This window comes from Camelus bactrianus, chromosome 7 (genome assembly GCF_048773025.1).
Source record: "Camelus bactrianus isolate YW-2024 breed Bactrian camel chromosome 7, ASM4877302v1, whole genome shotgun sequence".
Taxonomy (NCBI): Eukaryota; Metazoa; Chordata; class Mammalia; order Artiodactyla; family Camelidae; genus Camelus; species Camelus bactrianus.
The window spans coordinates 76379507-76394529 of NC_133545.1; the positions used below are offsets into that span (position 1 = coordinate 76379507).

The 15023-nt window shown below is 38.6% G+C and overlaps 1 protein-coding gene across 3 annotated transcripts in view; it reads right to left on the reverse strand.

Moving 5' to 3' along the window:
• Positions 1–909: 909 nt before the first annotated feature.
• The window catches only part of PUS7 (pseudouridine synthase 7), a 47907-nt gene continuing 33793 nt past the window's right edge, over positions 910–15023 (reverse strand). For 2 of the 3 annotated variants that reach the window (XM_074367635.1, XM_010946688.3), the window contains exons 10-16: positions 9771–9832; positions 8759–8919; positions 7661–7787; positions 6106–6207; positions 3556–3685; positions 2513–2604; positions 910–1970 (exon numbers count right to left, since the gene is read on the reverse strand). In XM_074367635.1, the coding sequence (XP_074223736.1) occupies positions 1834–1970; positions 2513–2604; positions 3556–3685; positions 6106–6207; positions 7661–7787; positions 8759–8919; positions 9771–9832 (811 nt within the window). In that variant the 3' untranslated portion in view covers positions 910–1833. The other variant, XM_074367636.1, reaches the window with a different exon arrangement.

Consider the following 15023-nt stretch of genomic DNA (forward strand, 5'->3'; position numbering starts at 1 on the left):
CCCTCTGCTTTGTTAACAACAAATGTCCTGACAGCTAGGCTAAAGCAATGATTTATTCAAAGTTGACCAAGTCCCCAGGTTGGACGATATGTCCCCAAGTCTCAAAACAGCTCTAAGAATCTGCCTTGAATCATTGTTTCCCACCGGGGTTTAAGAAGACATGCACAAACTGGTAGTCAGCTAATGCAGCCAGGAAAGTTAGCTCACCTCAAAGAGCCACAAGCATTTCCCAAATGAGGAAAACATTTATAAGTTAAGCCTCACTTTTTTTTTTGTAATGTAAATTTATAAATGCAGAAGTACTCAATGCACTTGCAGTAGTATGCAGCTAGGTTCCCTTAATAAGTACTTTCTCACTAATCAGTCTGATGAAGAGTCACTTGCTAGGACTAAAAAGTACAAATAGACCAATATACATTTAATACATTTGGCCCTTGTGGGGCAAAACACTCTTTAGGAACCAGCCAGCCAAAAGGGTAATTTACCATGGTAGTTCTAATCATTTTTTTTTAAAAAACTTCTGCAAGGTGATGGACGTCAGTAAAATACCAGGGCTAAAAAACAGTTTTCCACCTTGTTTCCACTGCCAGATACAGGGTACGTGTCATCCACACTCCCACGGCGTGATGTTCCTGGTGGGGCCGCTTTTCTCCATCCTTTCCGTTTCCACTCCAGAAAGCACACCGGAAGGCACGTGAGCGGGGTGACTGTAAGAAAAACCGTGAATCCAGTCTAACACGGTCAATTAGTCATACCATTCGACACTCCGTCACATTATCTCACATCTGGTCACGGTACACCTTCTCTGAGGAGTCCTCGTTCACTTAGTTCCTTGCCTTCAGTGTGGCCTACATTCTCATTTGCATTCAGTTTTAGATATTTGATTTTATTAACATAACCAGGAGAACGGAGTTTTAAAAAATATTTATTATATTTGGTTCTAGAAATGGTAGAAAATAAAACTTGGTACAATTATGTCACACACCCTTGGAAGGCAGATTTATGCTCTTACACCAGAGAAAAGTTTTATGCGTGGCCAGAACTGGCAATACCTACGCTGGGTAACAAAGGGTACTGCAGCTGATAGGAGGAGCCCTTCTTTACGTTTCAAAAGCTTTCTTACCTGCTATCATTTACTGCTGGGCAAATACCAGGCCAGGGGAAAGAGTTCTGAACATAAAAGGCACCTAGAGTAAAAATTAGACCTTAAGTAACAAAATAGCTGCACGTTTACCTCAAGAAAAGAGCCCTATTGATGCAACTGTCCTGCAAGGCAATGATAATAATAAATGCAAAAGCTGTTGCAACTGAAAAGCCTATAAACGCTTACCTGAACCTGGTACATGAGCTGGATAATGACAATCACTTTTGTGTTCATAAACCTTTAGATGTTTTATCATCATTTAAGTAAGCATGATTACTGTATTTCTATCCATAGGTTGGTGGGGTATCACTCTTTGCATTTTCTCTTAAAATGCACTGTGGTGTACTCCATTCATGGATGTATTAAAATTTTCTGTTGTCCTTCAAGGATGTAACAAAACTGAAAACTGCTACTTTAAATCAAAGTCCTTTAAAATTATTATAAAGCCAGTAAAGCTGATTCAAGCACCTGAAATATATCTAACCAATTTATATTCTCTGAGCTAGAATCAGGATCCTCAAGATTTGTATACATATACAAATACTGCGAATTAAGCTAAAAAAACTTGAAAAAATATGAAGTCTTTCACTACAAAGATCCAAAATCCACAGATGGGTCTGTACTAAGAGGAAAATGAACAGGAAGCCAGCAAACACGTGTCTGCATTTTCTAATCTGGGGACAAAGGCCTCAGCGGAGCCAGGTGGTATTCAGCTGGGTCTGCTTCTTGATGCTGGTATCCATTTTTAGCACTTCGCGAATGGCCATGGTCGCGTAAGTAGAAGGAGGAAGAGAAAACTCCATCTTCAGAGCTCTGTATTTGCCTTCTGCCGGGCAAGAAAGAGAACCATCAGAAAAGTACGGCAGCTGCAGACAGACTGCGGCGAGTCACATAATCTCTCTACAAATGAAAGATCTGTGCTCCTTTCCTCAGGCTGCTCCCTATGCGGCCTCAGAGAATGAGACGCAGAAGCAAGAGATCTGTGAGAGTACCATCCAGCTGAACCTCTATGGTAATTCTACCCAGAACCTTCATAAAAAGGGCAGGTGACAGAAGAGCACAGGAGAGAAACGCATGAAAAATTAAAAAACAAAATAAAATTACAGCACAGGGTGAAAACAGACAAAGGAATGGCAATCAGAATTTCACGATGAGAATGCAAACTTCATGTTTTAGACCCTCTTCCTGGAATCTTACCTTCGTTCACTCTCTACGGGGTGGGGAGGATAGTCAATCACTGACAAAACACAAGATAGAAATCACGGAGTGGGTGGGGGTGGGGATGATTATCAGATTTTTTCTTTAATATGTCTTTGTATGAGAAAACATTTCAAAGTGGACGCAGAACTGATGGCTGAGTAAACTCACCAGAAGCAAAAACCGGTGGTGGTTTCCCTTCCAGGTTGTCCACATCCGTGTTGAAGAGTGGAATTTTAGGATCATCATATGCAACAACTTCCCTTCAAAACATATAAAGAAAAGTGTGAAAGAGAATTTCCCTAATAGGTACTAAGTTGCGTATCACCATTTGTTTAGCAAGGAAAACACACAGGTCTAAACTGTAAATAATTCTAGGTGGGAGTAGTCAATACAGAATAAGGCCAGTTCTATATATAAATACTACACAGCAAGTGGACAGAGGACGCCAGCCTATGTAAAAGACACAAAATGTTTCCCCAGGATGGAAATTCCTTTTGTACATAGTTGATAAGCTGTAAACTTCACTTGGCACAGATGCAATTCAACCAATCACAGCATTTATATTTTCTCCAGTGTGGTTAACACCACTAACAACACTTATGTTACTCGTGAGGACCTGCTCTCCGGAGTGGACCAGATCGATTACAACTCTGCCAACGTCCTCCCACCATCCGGAAAAGAGGAGGGAAGAGGGGAAGGGAGAGGAAGAGATGGAGAGAAGGAAGAGAGAGAATTTCTGGACAGTGGGCAACTAGTCCAGGCTTTAATTTTTAAAATTCTCGAATAAAGCTTTACATAATACTAGGTATTAAAGTAGTTTAAAATGTCTGAATATAAGGATCTTTTTCTCTCTAGAAATAGGATATTAAAACAACTAGATCAGTGTTTGCAACTCACAGCTAATTCTGAATAAAGTAGCTAGCAAATCTCTGTTTCTTAGAAATAGGGAGAAAGTTCATTCTCTGCACATTTCTTCAATAATTTACTAACGTGAGTAAGATGTAAACTTAGCCACTTTCACTATATATTTGAATTCATTTATCTCTTGATAATTTGAAAAATACCAAGAAGTAACAGTATGAGAACAGTATCAGTAACAACAGTTAATGCTTTTACGACAGGTTCTAAGCACTGAGAAACACACATGTGACGCAAAAGCTTGAAACCTCATGTAGTAATTCAGTTCTATTTCATTCCGGACGGTCACTCACCAGCTGACATTCTGAGGACGAATAATGATCTTCCGGTAGGCTCCTGATAAGGAATAATCCCGAATTTTGTGTCTCATGTTGTCAATATCAAGGTTGTCTGCTGTGAGCATTTCCCTGTAGGCTTCACTAACTAATATAAAACACAAAAAGTTGGTTGGAACGCAGCATGTCAGCAAGCTACCCTGAACTAGACCACAAAGAGCGTAACACAGATTCAGTTATATCACCTTCGCAAAATCAGTCACCTCAATTCACGATCCAGCCTGTTCTCCGGAATTAAAATTTAGTGACTTCTCTAGAATTAAAATTTAGTACTAGCTGTTTCCAGGTTAGGTGTGGCCAACTTGTGGGTCATCTTTGCAGCCAGGCACAGTACCTGGAGTGTAAAGTCCCCAAGACAGCTACAAAAGGCCACTTCATCAGAAGTTACTCAACTGCAACTTGTATGTGCTCAGAGTTGGAAGAGACCATATACAGAGACTCACTCTTTCCGGGAGAAGGTAGTTATAAATAAATGTATAAAAATAAGAGACCTGGGAACACCATCTGGCTCACCCTCGCACCTGATGTAGAATCTTTTTTTATAACACCAGAGAGAGACAGTCATCCAGCCTTTGCTTGCACGTTGCCATTTACAGGGAGTTACTACTTTGTGAGGGGTGCAATTATTAGAAGGTTCTTCCTATGCCAAGCTGAAATCTGTCTTCTTGTGACTTCTGTTGACTGCTTTGGAACATAGAATAATTGCCCTCTTCCATATGCATTCGTAAGTATTGGGCCTTTAAGCCATACCTTCTCTAGGCCAGCAATGGTTCCCCCAACTGTTCCCCCTTTGACATTTCTTTACCCTCCACCAAGCCCTCATCTGTCTTGGGGAACAGGCTTACGTTAACAGTTAACACCGGATACGTTTTACGTAGACTACTACCAAACTGGGCCTTTTCCATCTACGCATTTGTTCTTTGAGCATAAACATGAGAATTTACATTTAACCCTATTAAAGGCCCTCAGTAGTTCTATTTAAATACTTATTTTTCATACAATTAATATTAACTTTTTGGAGTTTTACTATTTGCAAATATGATACGCAGATTTCTTTACTCAACTCATTCATAAAGAATGCTGGGTAGACCAGGAGCAAGGAAAGACTCCCTCACGACCCACACTGAGGACAACAGGGATCCCTCAATGAGCACCGCTGACACCAAGTGTGCCTCTGCTGCCAATCCACGTGTCTGAATTATCACCCATCCAGCCTGTGAGCCCCCATCTTGGCCACGAGGTCTCCACCAACGGCTGTCAAAGGCTGTGGTGAATTTATGTCTTAATTGGTACTGGCCCAAGTTTCTGACCTTGAGAGGTACAAGAAAGAAAAAAAGAATGTTCTCTTTTTCTTTCTTGGAAAGAGGGCCAGTGTGGCTCCGAGCATTCTTCTCTCACTCCTGGTACCCATCTCCTGGGTTCCTCGCTGCGCCGTCTCCGCAGCACAGGCAGGCCACACCCCTTCCCTCATCTACCTCCCTGATTCACTCTCCCTCCTCTTGTCTAGTCCTCTTCCCTCTGTGACATCAACTTCACACAGCGATTTAAGATTAAATTAGTAAGCAGCGATTTACTACTCAACTCTTTTGTTGTAAGTATTTGCCTTATCAAAGAACGATGTTAATCCTAATCATTCTATAATTTCAAGGAATAAAATGCTGATAAGTTTCTGCCCTCTTGAGAATAAAGATGTTTTAACAAAAAAACACCTCCTACAGACCAGCCCTGGCGAGGAGTAAACCTCCAGGGTCAGTTCCACCAAGTCAGTCTCATGCTCAGAGCTGCCTTTCTTCCTCCCAATTTCTGAATCCTTGAACAATAAAGGCTGCAATTCTCCCCACAAAGTGGCATCCATGAAGGTACAGAAGCAATTTTTAACAGCCTCTGGGGAATGGGAAGTTAGAATAGGGAATTCTGAGTTTTCACTTTATAAACTTCTGAGCCCACTGACTCTTAAAACACAATGAGCAGATATTACTTACATGATTAAAAAAAAAAAAGGTTCAAAAAGGCAATATTAGAGTAGTATTATCCATCTGCTTTCTCAATGACTCTTTCCAAACCCTTCCATCCTTAGTAAGAATTATTAAATGAATATATGTATATTCATATATGACGGAAGCATTGTGCTGTACACCAGAAATTGACACATGGTAAACTGACTATAATTAGAAAAAAAAAGAATTAGTGAATTTCAGAAATTTAAGTAACAGTGCCAATAATAACAGCAACAATAATAATATCAATGCTTTCACCACCATCTCCACCATCAGGTTTCTTAATTTTAAGTCTTCCATCTGAACACATCTATTTCAGGGAGACTTTTATAAGTAAACATGGCTTATGTATGTTTGAAATAGAAACTTTTTTTCAAGTCTGATGGAAATCAAGGTTCTAAAATTAGACTTAAAATATTGATTTTTTTTCCCCCTCTCTCTGTTCTTGGCTGTCAGTGGCTTAATTATGTTACACTCTCTGTTACTTATTTTCCCCACATAGGGAACTTACTTTTATGCTTGGGGTAGATAACATCAAAACCAGGCAAGGGCATTACCACATCATGGATGGAGTAATTATTAACATCTTCTTCCTCAATATAGGTGGCTGTGGCTGGAATTCACCAAGAATACATTAAGAAAAATTAAGAAAATAGGTAACAGTTTCACGAGCCCACTCTTAAAAATTACACACATCTAAGCAGTCAGAAATGCAAGCTGGTACAGGTTCAGTGGTCTATGAAGCATAAAGAAATTAATTTGGAATCTATGTCTTCTGTCTTTTCTGTTCTACCCAAGAAATAAATATTATGGATTTAGAAAAAGTAGAAAACTAAAAATAATCTGTTTCTCAACTGCACCCTCATTTTTTTTTTTAAAGAAATCCTTGCTTTTAGCTCCCTTTTCCTCATCAAATAACACTACAAAATACTACTTGGAAAGCTGTCACAAATGAATGCAACTCTGCTAAAAGAGTAAGCAATGAAAAAAACCAGTCTGCATTTAGAGGGTGAAATGTGGTGGCACAGGGGACATTAAAACACACCAGATGTGATCAATACTGGATGAAGAAAAATTAAACCAGGTAAAAATTAATTAAAATTTCTGTACAAACAAATTGAAATCTTTAATGGATTTACCGGGCACACCTGCAGATGAGCAGGCTGTGTCTGCAGACAGTAGCGGGGCAGTCGGTAAGCCAGAACAACATGGACTTGGGAAACAGACAGGTTGGATTCTGATTCCCAGCCTTTTCTTTTTTTTTTTTTTAATATTTCATTTATTTATTATTGTATTATTTAATTTTGGCAGGGGGAGGTAATTAGATTTATTTATTTTTGGAGAAGGTACTGGGGATTGAACCCAGGACCTTGTGCATGCTGAGCATGTGCTCTACCACTTGAGCTATACCCTCTTCCTCCCAGTCTTTTCTTTTTTTTAACCAGCTGTGGAACCATGGGGCAAGTGACTGAACCTCATCTGAAGAACAGAGACAACACTTCACAGGAATACGGTGAGCTTTAAACTAGAAGATGTAGGTGAAGGGCTTACTGAGCACAAAGCCTGGCACACGGTAAGGGCTCAAAAGCAGATGGGATGATTTGCACATTTTATGAATATTTCAGGCATGGCGTATGCACTAAATGTCTATTACATCACAACCCGCACATAAAGTGAGCTCCAGCTTGTGTTGACTTAAAGAAACTCTTGAGAATTGGCTGACAAACAGCAGGGAGGCTAAAGTACGCCCAGAAGCATAGAGAAGTACTGGCGAGACCAAGATTAGCCTTTGGAGAAAGCGACTGCAGGCAACGTTTAGTCCAAATCTTATTCTAGTTGAGAAACCTGAGGCCCAGAGAGAGTAAGGAGCATATTTTCAAATCAGATGCATATTCTTCATGAAAGATAACAGATCCAAACTAGTCAGTCTGGGCTTACAATGTCCTTCCATTTCAAGCTTATCAGACAGCTCTCTATCTTAATTAGTAGCCAGGCTAGACTTTAAGCACAGTGTCAAATAACTGAATCCTAGTTTGGCTGAATACGGATGGTATCTGCCTTTTTACCTCCTTTGAGAACAAGGTCCCCTGGGACAGGCTTCAGTCCGTACTCCTCTATCCTCTGGCTTACCATGTTGTTCCACACATAGCTCTGATAGCTATGAATGTACATTAAACGGTTATTTCTTGGTATCTGAGGGAACAACAACAAAAGAAAACAGGCAAGAGAAAAAAAAATACACTGAATATTAAAAGTACTGTCCTTTCCAAGACATCCCACTGATCAGCGGTGCCCCTTAAGAAGCTCTTAACTTAAATCTCCCATTTTTCTAAGAGCCTAGAGAAACAGGGACTGATACATAACCATCAGTTTTAGGGACGGAAGCCCTCAGACTAAAGGGTGTTCACAATCAGCAGCAGCTACAGCAGCTCTGCTTCATGCCTGTAGTGCAGACATGTGTGCGAGGAAAGCAGGTGCTTGGAATTCCCACCCCAAATCTAAGACACAGGCTGCAAACTCAAGGAATTTACACATCAGTCAGAAAGCCAACAGTGCTTTCTCCCGCATAACCCTATGGAAGGGGAAAACCTAAATAACTGAACTGACAACTACTTTGATGCAGCGGGAATACTGCTTTTTTGGGGACATCTGGAGAAGAGTAAGCAAGACTTACATTTAAGAGGTGAACTTCAGTCTGTCTGGATCAGGGAACCCGAACACTAGCACAGGCCACACTTACCAGGATGGCACCCACTCTCGAGTCACCATGAAGAAACCACACTAAACTGTAGTCACTGAGGCCACTCATTGTGCGACCCTCACTACGGCAGGTCACAGCTCTGACACTGGGGAAGGACCCATGAACAAACTCTATGATGGGGACTGAGTTTCTCAGGTGCCAAGATACCTAATTTAAACTGAACTTCCTGGGAGATGGTATTTTCCGCACCGATGCTTTTCTCAGGCCCTCCGCTGCCTGCTCCCAGCACCCTCCCCCGCCACCATCAATCTGCAGGAGGATCGCTCAGGGAACACCTCTCAGAGACCCTCAAAGGATCCCTGGTTACCTTCTGCTCTTTCAAAGCTCAGTAAAACATTTACAGGTGAAGTCTGACAGCCTTAAGCCGCCCTGAGTTATGCCTGGCTTCACAAGTCGCACTCACTATGCCGAACGCAGAGACTATGTTCTTCATTCCGTACTTTGAAAGTCCTCGGAGCAGCTGCCCTTCCACACACCTTTTGACAGGCAGTTTTCGAAGGGCAGCGGCTGGGTCTTTGGTCTTCGCCCATTCCTCCCTGCATTTGACCAAGTACCCCTTTTCAGCTGGGAGAGGAGGGAGAAAAAAAGCTGTGATCAAACAATGTGTCCGGGAGACAGACTTCTATAACCTGAAACACTTCACAGAGAACACAAAATTAGAAAGTGCTATTTGTAAATAAAGGTACCCTGAAGGGCTTCCGCTCACCTGGCCCAGGAATAACCATCAGGAAGTGAAAAGATGGGAAAGGCAGAAAGCTTACAGGACTAGGTGGCTTTCAACATGCTGCCACCCCAGGACTTAAAGCCAGTGACTGACTTGTTCATTATCAAGCTGACTCAGTATCAGACAAAACACTGGGAGTCCTTCCTGCTCTTTTCTACCATATTGTCAAATTTGATGGCTTACTTTTGATAAAATTAGACTTTATCTTTTTAATTTGCAAATGAATAATTACTCAAAGTGGGCATACTTATTTTGGTAATTTGTAAAGTAGTATTTAAATCCTTTTCATACAGTATGACTTTAGAGTTTTTAATGAACTCTTCAAACTGAAAATCCACAATGTGTTTTTGTCAAGTTTTTATATTCTATTTAACTACCAGAGAAATCTGTTTGGATTCCTATACGTTCAGCAATTTTGTATGCATGGAGAAAAGAAAATGAATGTAATAATTTATGAATTAATAAATTAGATGAACCAAAGAACTGAAAATAACATATGAATTACAAATCTCAAATAAATACATAAAATTTGCATAAAAATAGATATAAACTATATCTTTTATTTTAAAAACAATTTTTTAAAATTCTGAAATAATGACCTCAACTTGCACCTATACTTTTATTCAAAGCAATTCCATGAATACCTACTCATACGTTTTTTTTTTTCCCCTAAGATATTTTTTTTTCTCACCTCCAGAACGGGGTTTCAATATTAAATCCATGACTTCAGCCCAGGAATTTTGTAGTATAGCTCTAAAATTAAACAACATTTATTTTACTTAAATTTGCATTGAGATGAATTTTATCTGCCCAAATCTATGAAGTCAATAGATCATATTAACTTTATATATTTTATTAAACTTAGAAGCAGAAAAACAAATATAACAATATAGATTTCAAATGTAAATGTCAAATGAACTTAAGAGACAGAAGAAAATTCAGAATGTAAAGTTTACTCACAACATTTAACATCATTTCACAGTTTAAAAATACTATAATAGTAAAAATACCACCATGTCATGCTTTAAGCTGTTATACATAGTATTATCTGCAGAAATCAAACTTAAGTCTTCATGTACCAGAACTTACTGGAAATGTCTCAAAATATTTTCCCTCTATGTATCTTTACTTTTGCTGATTATAAGTCATACATGCTTCTTAAAAATTAAACAGTACTAAGAAAGGTCACTTGTTATCTAAACTCTAAGAAATAAACACTGTTAACACTTCAGAGTGTAGTTTTCGAGACTTGTTTGATCTGTAGGTGTATGCAATTTTTCCTTTAATGATACTATCTTTTCCCATACACAGGTTATATTTTGTGTATCATATCCAAACATTTTTTTCTGGTAAGATTTCTGGTCTTGGCATCGCGCTTAGAAAGGCCTTCCCCACATAACAAAATAGAAATCCCTTCCACTAATTTTTCTGTTTTCCAGTTAATTAAGGATTTTATTTTTTGCATTTAAGTTAATTTACATGAGATATTTCTGCGTATTAAACTATATAAAATGCTGTTTATCTATTGATGTGATCATATAGATTTTAATCCACTAATGCAATGAAGGACATTAACAGATACCCCACTGAAGTCCTGCAACAAGCCGTGCTCTATCAATCTTTAAATATACTCCTGAGTGACCCATTACTTAGCTGGCTAGGCCTTCAGTCCCATTTCCAAAAAGAATACAGCACTAATTCAGGACAAGGCACTGGTCTGCCATATACCATGGAAAAAGACTTCTGTGCCCAAAAACCTTTGTTATCTGGCTGGCCACTTGATTCTGTAAATAGTTTTACTGGAAAACAGCTGGTATTAATTTATATACCATCTGTGGCAGCTTTCACACTGCACCAGCAGTGCTGAACAGCTGCTGCACTCTGTGGCCCACAAAGCCTAAATACTTATTTACTACCTGGCCCTTTACAGAAAGTTTGCCAACATCTGGTCTAATATATTAAAATTTCTTAACTAGAGAACTTCTTAACACCTTTAAGATACTACCCTACACGTGGAGGTTCAGTAAACACTGCCATGTTAAAGACGGATATGTTGGGTTTACAACAGGCCGTCGTATCCGGCCCGCTACACATTAAAGTGCTTTCTACTTATGCTATCTTTCCTTCTTCTATCTTTTTTAATTGTAGAAAAGTATATATAACATAAAATTGATCATTTTAGCTAGTTTTAAGTGTACAGCTCTGTGGCACTAAGTACATTCACACTGTATGACCATAAGAAGACCAAATTCTGTCTTCAGAATTTTTTTCATCTTCTGCAACTAACTGTACACGTTAAACAGTAACTCCCAGTTTCCCGTCCCCTCAGCTCCTGGCAAGCACCATTATACTTTGTCTACGAATTTGACTACTTTAGCAACCCCAGATAAGAGAAATTACATAGTAATTGTCCCCTTGTGACTGGCTTATTTCACTCAGCATAAAAGTCTTAAGGTTTATTCATGTTGTAGCATATGTCAGAATTTCCCTCCTTTTAAGGCTGAATGATACTCCACTGCATCTACGCACATTTTGTTTATCAACTCATCTGTTAAACACTTTGTTGCTTCTACCATTTGCCAATATTGCTCTTATAAACACAGGCGTATAAGTATCTGTTGAGTGTTTGCTTTCACTTCTTTTGGGCATATATCTAAAAATGGAAATGCTGGATCATAGGGTAATTCTATGTTTAATTTTTTGGAGAATTGCTGTATCATTTTCCATAGTGGTGTTCCATTTAACATTCTCATTTGCAATGCACAAAGGTTCCAGTTTCTCTACATCTCCACATCTAACACTTATTTTGTTTGTTATTAATACCCATCCTAATGGGTATAAAGTAGTATCTCATTGTGGTTTTGATTTCAATTTCTCTAATGATTAGTGATGCTGAACATCTTCCCATGTGCTTATTAGTCATCTCTGAATCTCCTTTGGAGAACAGTCAAGTTCTTTGCCCATTTTAAAATTAGGGTTTTTTTTGTTGTTGTTGAGTTCTAAGAGTTCTTTATATATTTTGGATATTAATCCCTTATCAGATGTATGATTTGCAGATATTTTCTCCCACTCTGTTTTCATTCTGTTTATAGTGTCCTTTAGGTATTAAATATTTTAAAATTTTTATTAAGACCATCTTATCTAATTTTTCCTTCTGCTGCCTATGCTTTTAGTGTTATATCCAAAAAAATCATTGACAAATCAAATGTCATGAAGTTTACCCACTATATTTTCTTCTAATTTTATAGTTGTAGCACTTACATTTACGTGTTTGACACATGAGTTTATTTTTTATACGGTGTAAAAGTAAGCATCCAACTGGGTTTTTTTGCATGTGGATATCCAGCTTTCCCCACTATTTGCTGAAAAGTTGCCCTTTCCACCTTGAACTGATCTTGTCACTTGTCAAAAATCATCTGACTACATACATATACATATATACGAGGATTTATTCTATCTTTTTAAAAATAGTTTCACTGAGGTATAATTCACATACCACATAATTTACCCTTTAAGTGCACAAATCAGTGACTCAGCATACTCACAGAATTGTGTGACATTACACAATCAATTTTAGAACATTTTTATCACCCAAAGAGGAAACCCTATGCTAAGTATCAGCAGCTACTTACTCTCCATTACCCCTGCCCCATCAGCTTTCTGGTTCTCCATATTTGCCTACTCTGGACATTTCATATATAATGAATCACACAGTATGTTGCCATTTGTGACTAGCTTCTTCCACTCAGCATGTTTTCAAGGTTCATTCATGTTGTAGCATGTATCAATCCTTCATTCCCTTTTTATTGTCAAACAATATTCCATTATATGAATATACTACATTCTGTTTATCCATTTATCAGCTAACAGACACCAGGGTTGTTTACAGAATTTTATCCACTATAAACATCAGTGTAAATTTTTGTGCGGACATAAGTCTTCAATTCTCTTGAGTATACATCTAGGAATGCAATAATTGGGTTGGTCATATGGTAACTATAACCTTTTGGGGAACAGCCAGACTGTTTTCCAAAATGGCTGTACCATTTTAGATTTCTACCAGCAGCACATGGGGGTCCCATTTTCTCCACACCCTCACCAACACTTGTTTATTGTCTGTCTTTCTGATTTTAGCCATCGTAGTGGGTGTGAAGTGGTATCTCACTGAGGTTTTGAACTGCTTTTCTCTAATGATTTAGTGATTCCCTAATGATGTCAAGCAACTTCTCGTGTGCTTACTGGCCTTTAGTCTATGTTCTTTGGAGAAATGTCTATTCAGATCCTTTGACTATTTTTAGGTTGAGTTTTCCGGGGTTTTTTGTTTTGTTTGTTTTGTTTGAGTTGCAAGAGTTCTTAAATATTTTGGATACAAGTCATTCTTACACCTTTAAACTATAAACAGATTTTTTTTCTTTAGATGGTAACAGTGGGCTAATTTGAAAGCTAGGAAACATTCTTATGTTGTAAAAATCGTTGGTTAGGAATTTTGAACGCATTTTATACAGACTGTATACTTAGGGCATGTTATGCAATTTTTGCTCCTCAATAAATCTGATCTCATCCTCATTTAGCTACTTTACATTATCTTTGGAGTGCAAAATTTACAAGGTCCTATGGTTGCTGTTAGGCCAAATTATTCTCCCATAAAACAATCAGCATCTTCATTATCAATGTCCTCTGAACATGAGCAAGTTGAATACATATCGTTTATTATCTAATAATAGTGATCATTATTTACTATAGCTATCTTCTTGGCAACAATTTTTTCTCTGATTAGGATGTTTTAATTTTAAAATATTACTTTCTATTTACTGAACACTTCCCATATGCTAGGCATAGAAACAGGTGCTGCATAACATTATTTTACTTCATTTTCACCACCCCTGTGAGGCTGGGATTACCATCTTCATTTTACAGGTGAGGAATCTGAGGGGCTCAGAACTAAAGTCTGACTTCACTCCAAAGCTCTGAAACTTGAGCTTTTAACCTTTGAAACACTGCCTCAAAGAGGTAGAAGAAATAGTACATAATATTTTTCATTTTGTGATTTTAAAAATGCACGAACAAATGAAGCTTTATGGAGTCAGCTGCTAAGACTGTGGACTGTAAGTCAAGAAAAACCCTCCATTCACAGGACTTACAGCCGACCAACTGCTGAGTGCAGGCAGCCTCCCTAACCGAGATCCATCTTTGCTAAAACTGAAGGTTTCAAGTACTGGGAAGAACATGAACTAAATAATCTCTCAGATCACTGCCAACTCAAACTTCCACAACTCTAACTGCCACATGAGTAACTATTTATGCAACACAGTCCCTGCCGGGCAGGACAGCATAAGCAGGTGTATAAACACAAGTATTTTTTGGTGGGATTTCCACCCTCGCTTACACTAGAGGGACTTCCTATTATCTAAAAGCTAATCAGAGAGTTCATAAAACAAATTTTACTTGCTAATTACATCCTACACCACTTTCTTTAAAGGGAGGGGGAAGGGCAGGTGCAAGGTTAAGGACCAGGAAGCGCTTGTTAACAGAGACCATAAACTCCACCATCTCCTTCAGGCCACTCTGGGTCTGAGACACCCAGCTGCTACTGTGAGGTCACTTACTGAGCCAAGATTCCTCTGTAAAAAAGAAAATGAAACAGAATCCCTGGATGGGCTGTCAGGGGAGAGAGAGAAACTTACTTTCCAGGTTACATCCTTTTGAGCTCTGATTTATTTTTTTCACCCAGTGCATGTATTATCTTGACACAGAACAAAACTTAGGAGGAGGCTGTGGATCAGCTGGTCACCCAAAAGGATGAGACACAGTGGTTCATTTGGCCCAGATTTACATGAGGAAATCTAGAAATAATTAAAAACACCACCAACAAAAAACCCTGCTCCTTTTTTTTTTTTTTTTAAATGAGAGAGCTCTTTTAGACAAAAGTTAAGAAATTAAATAC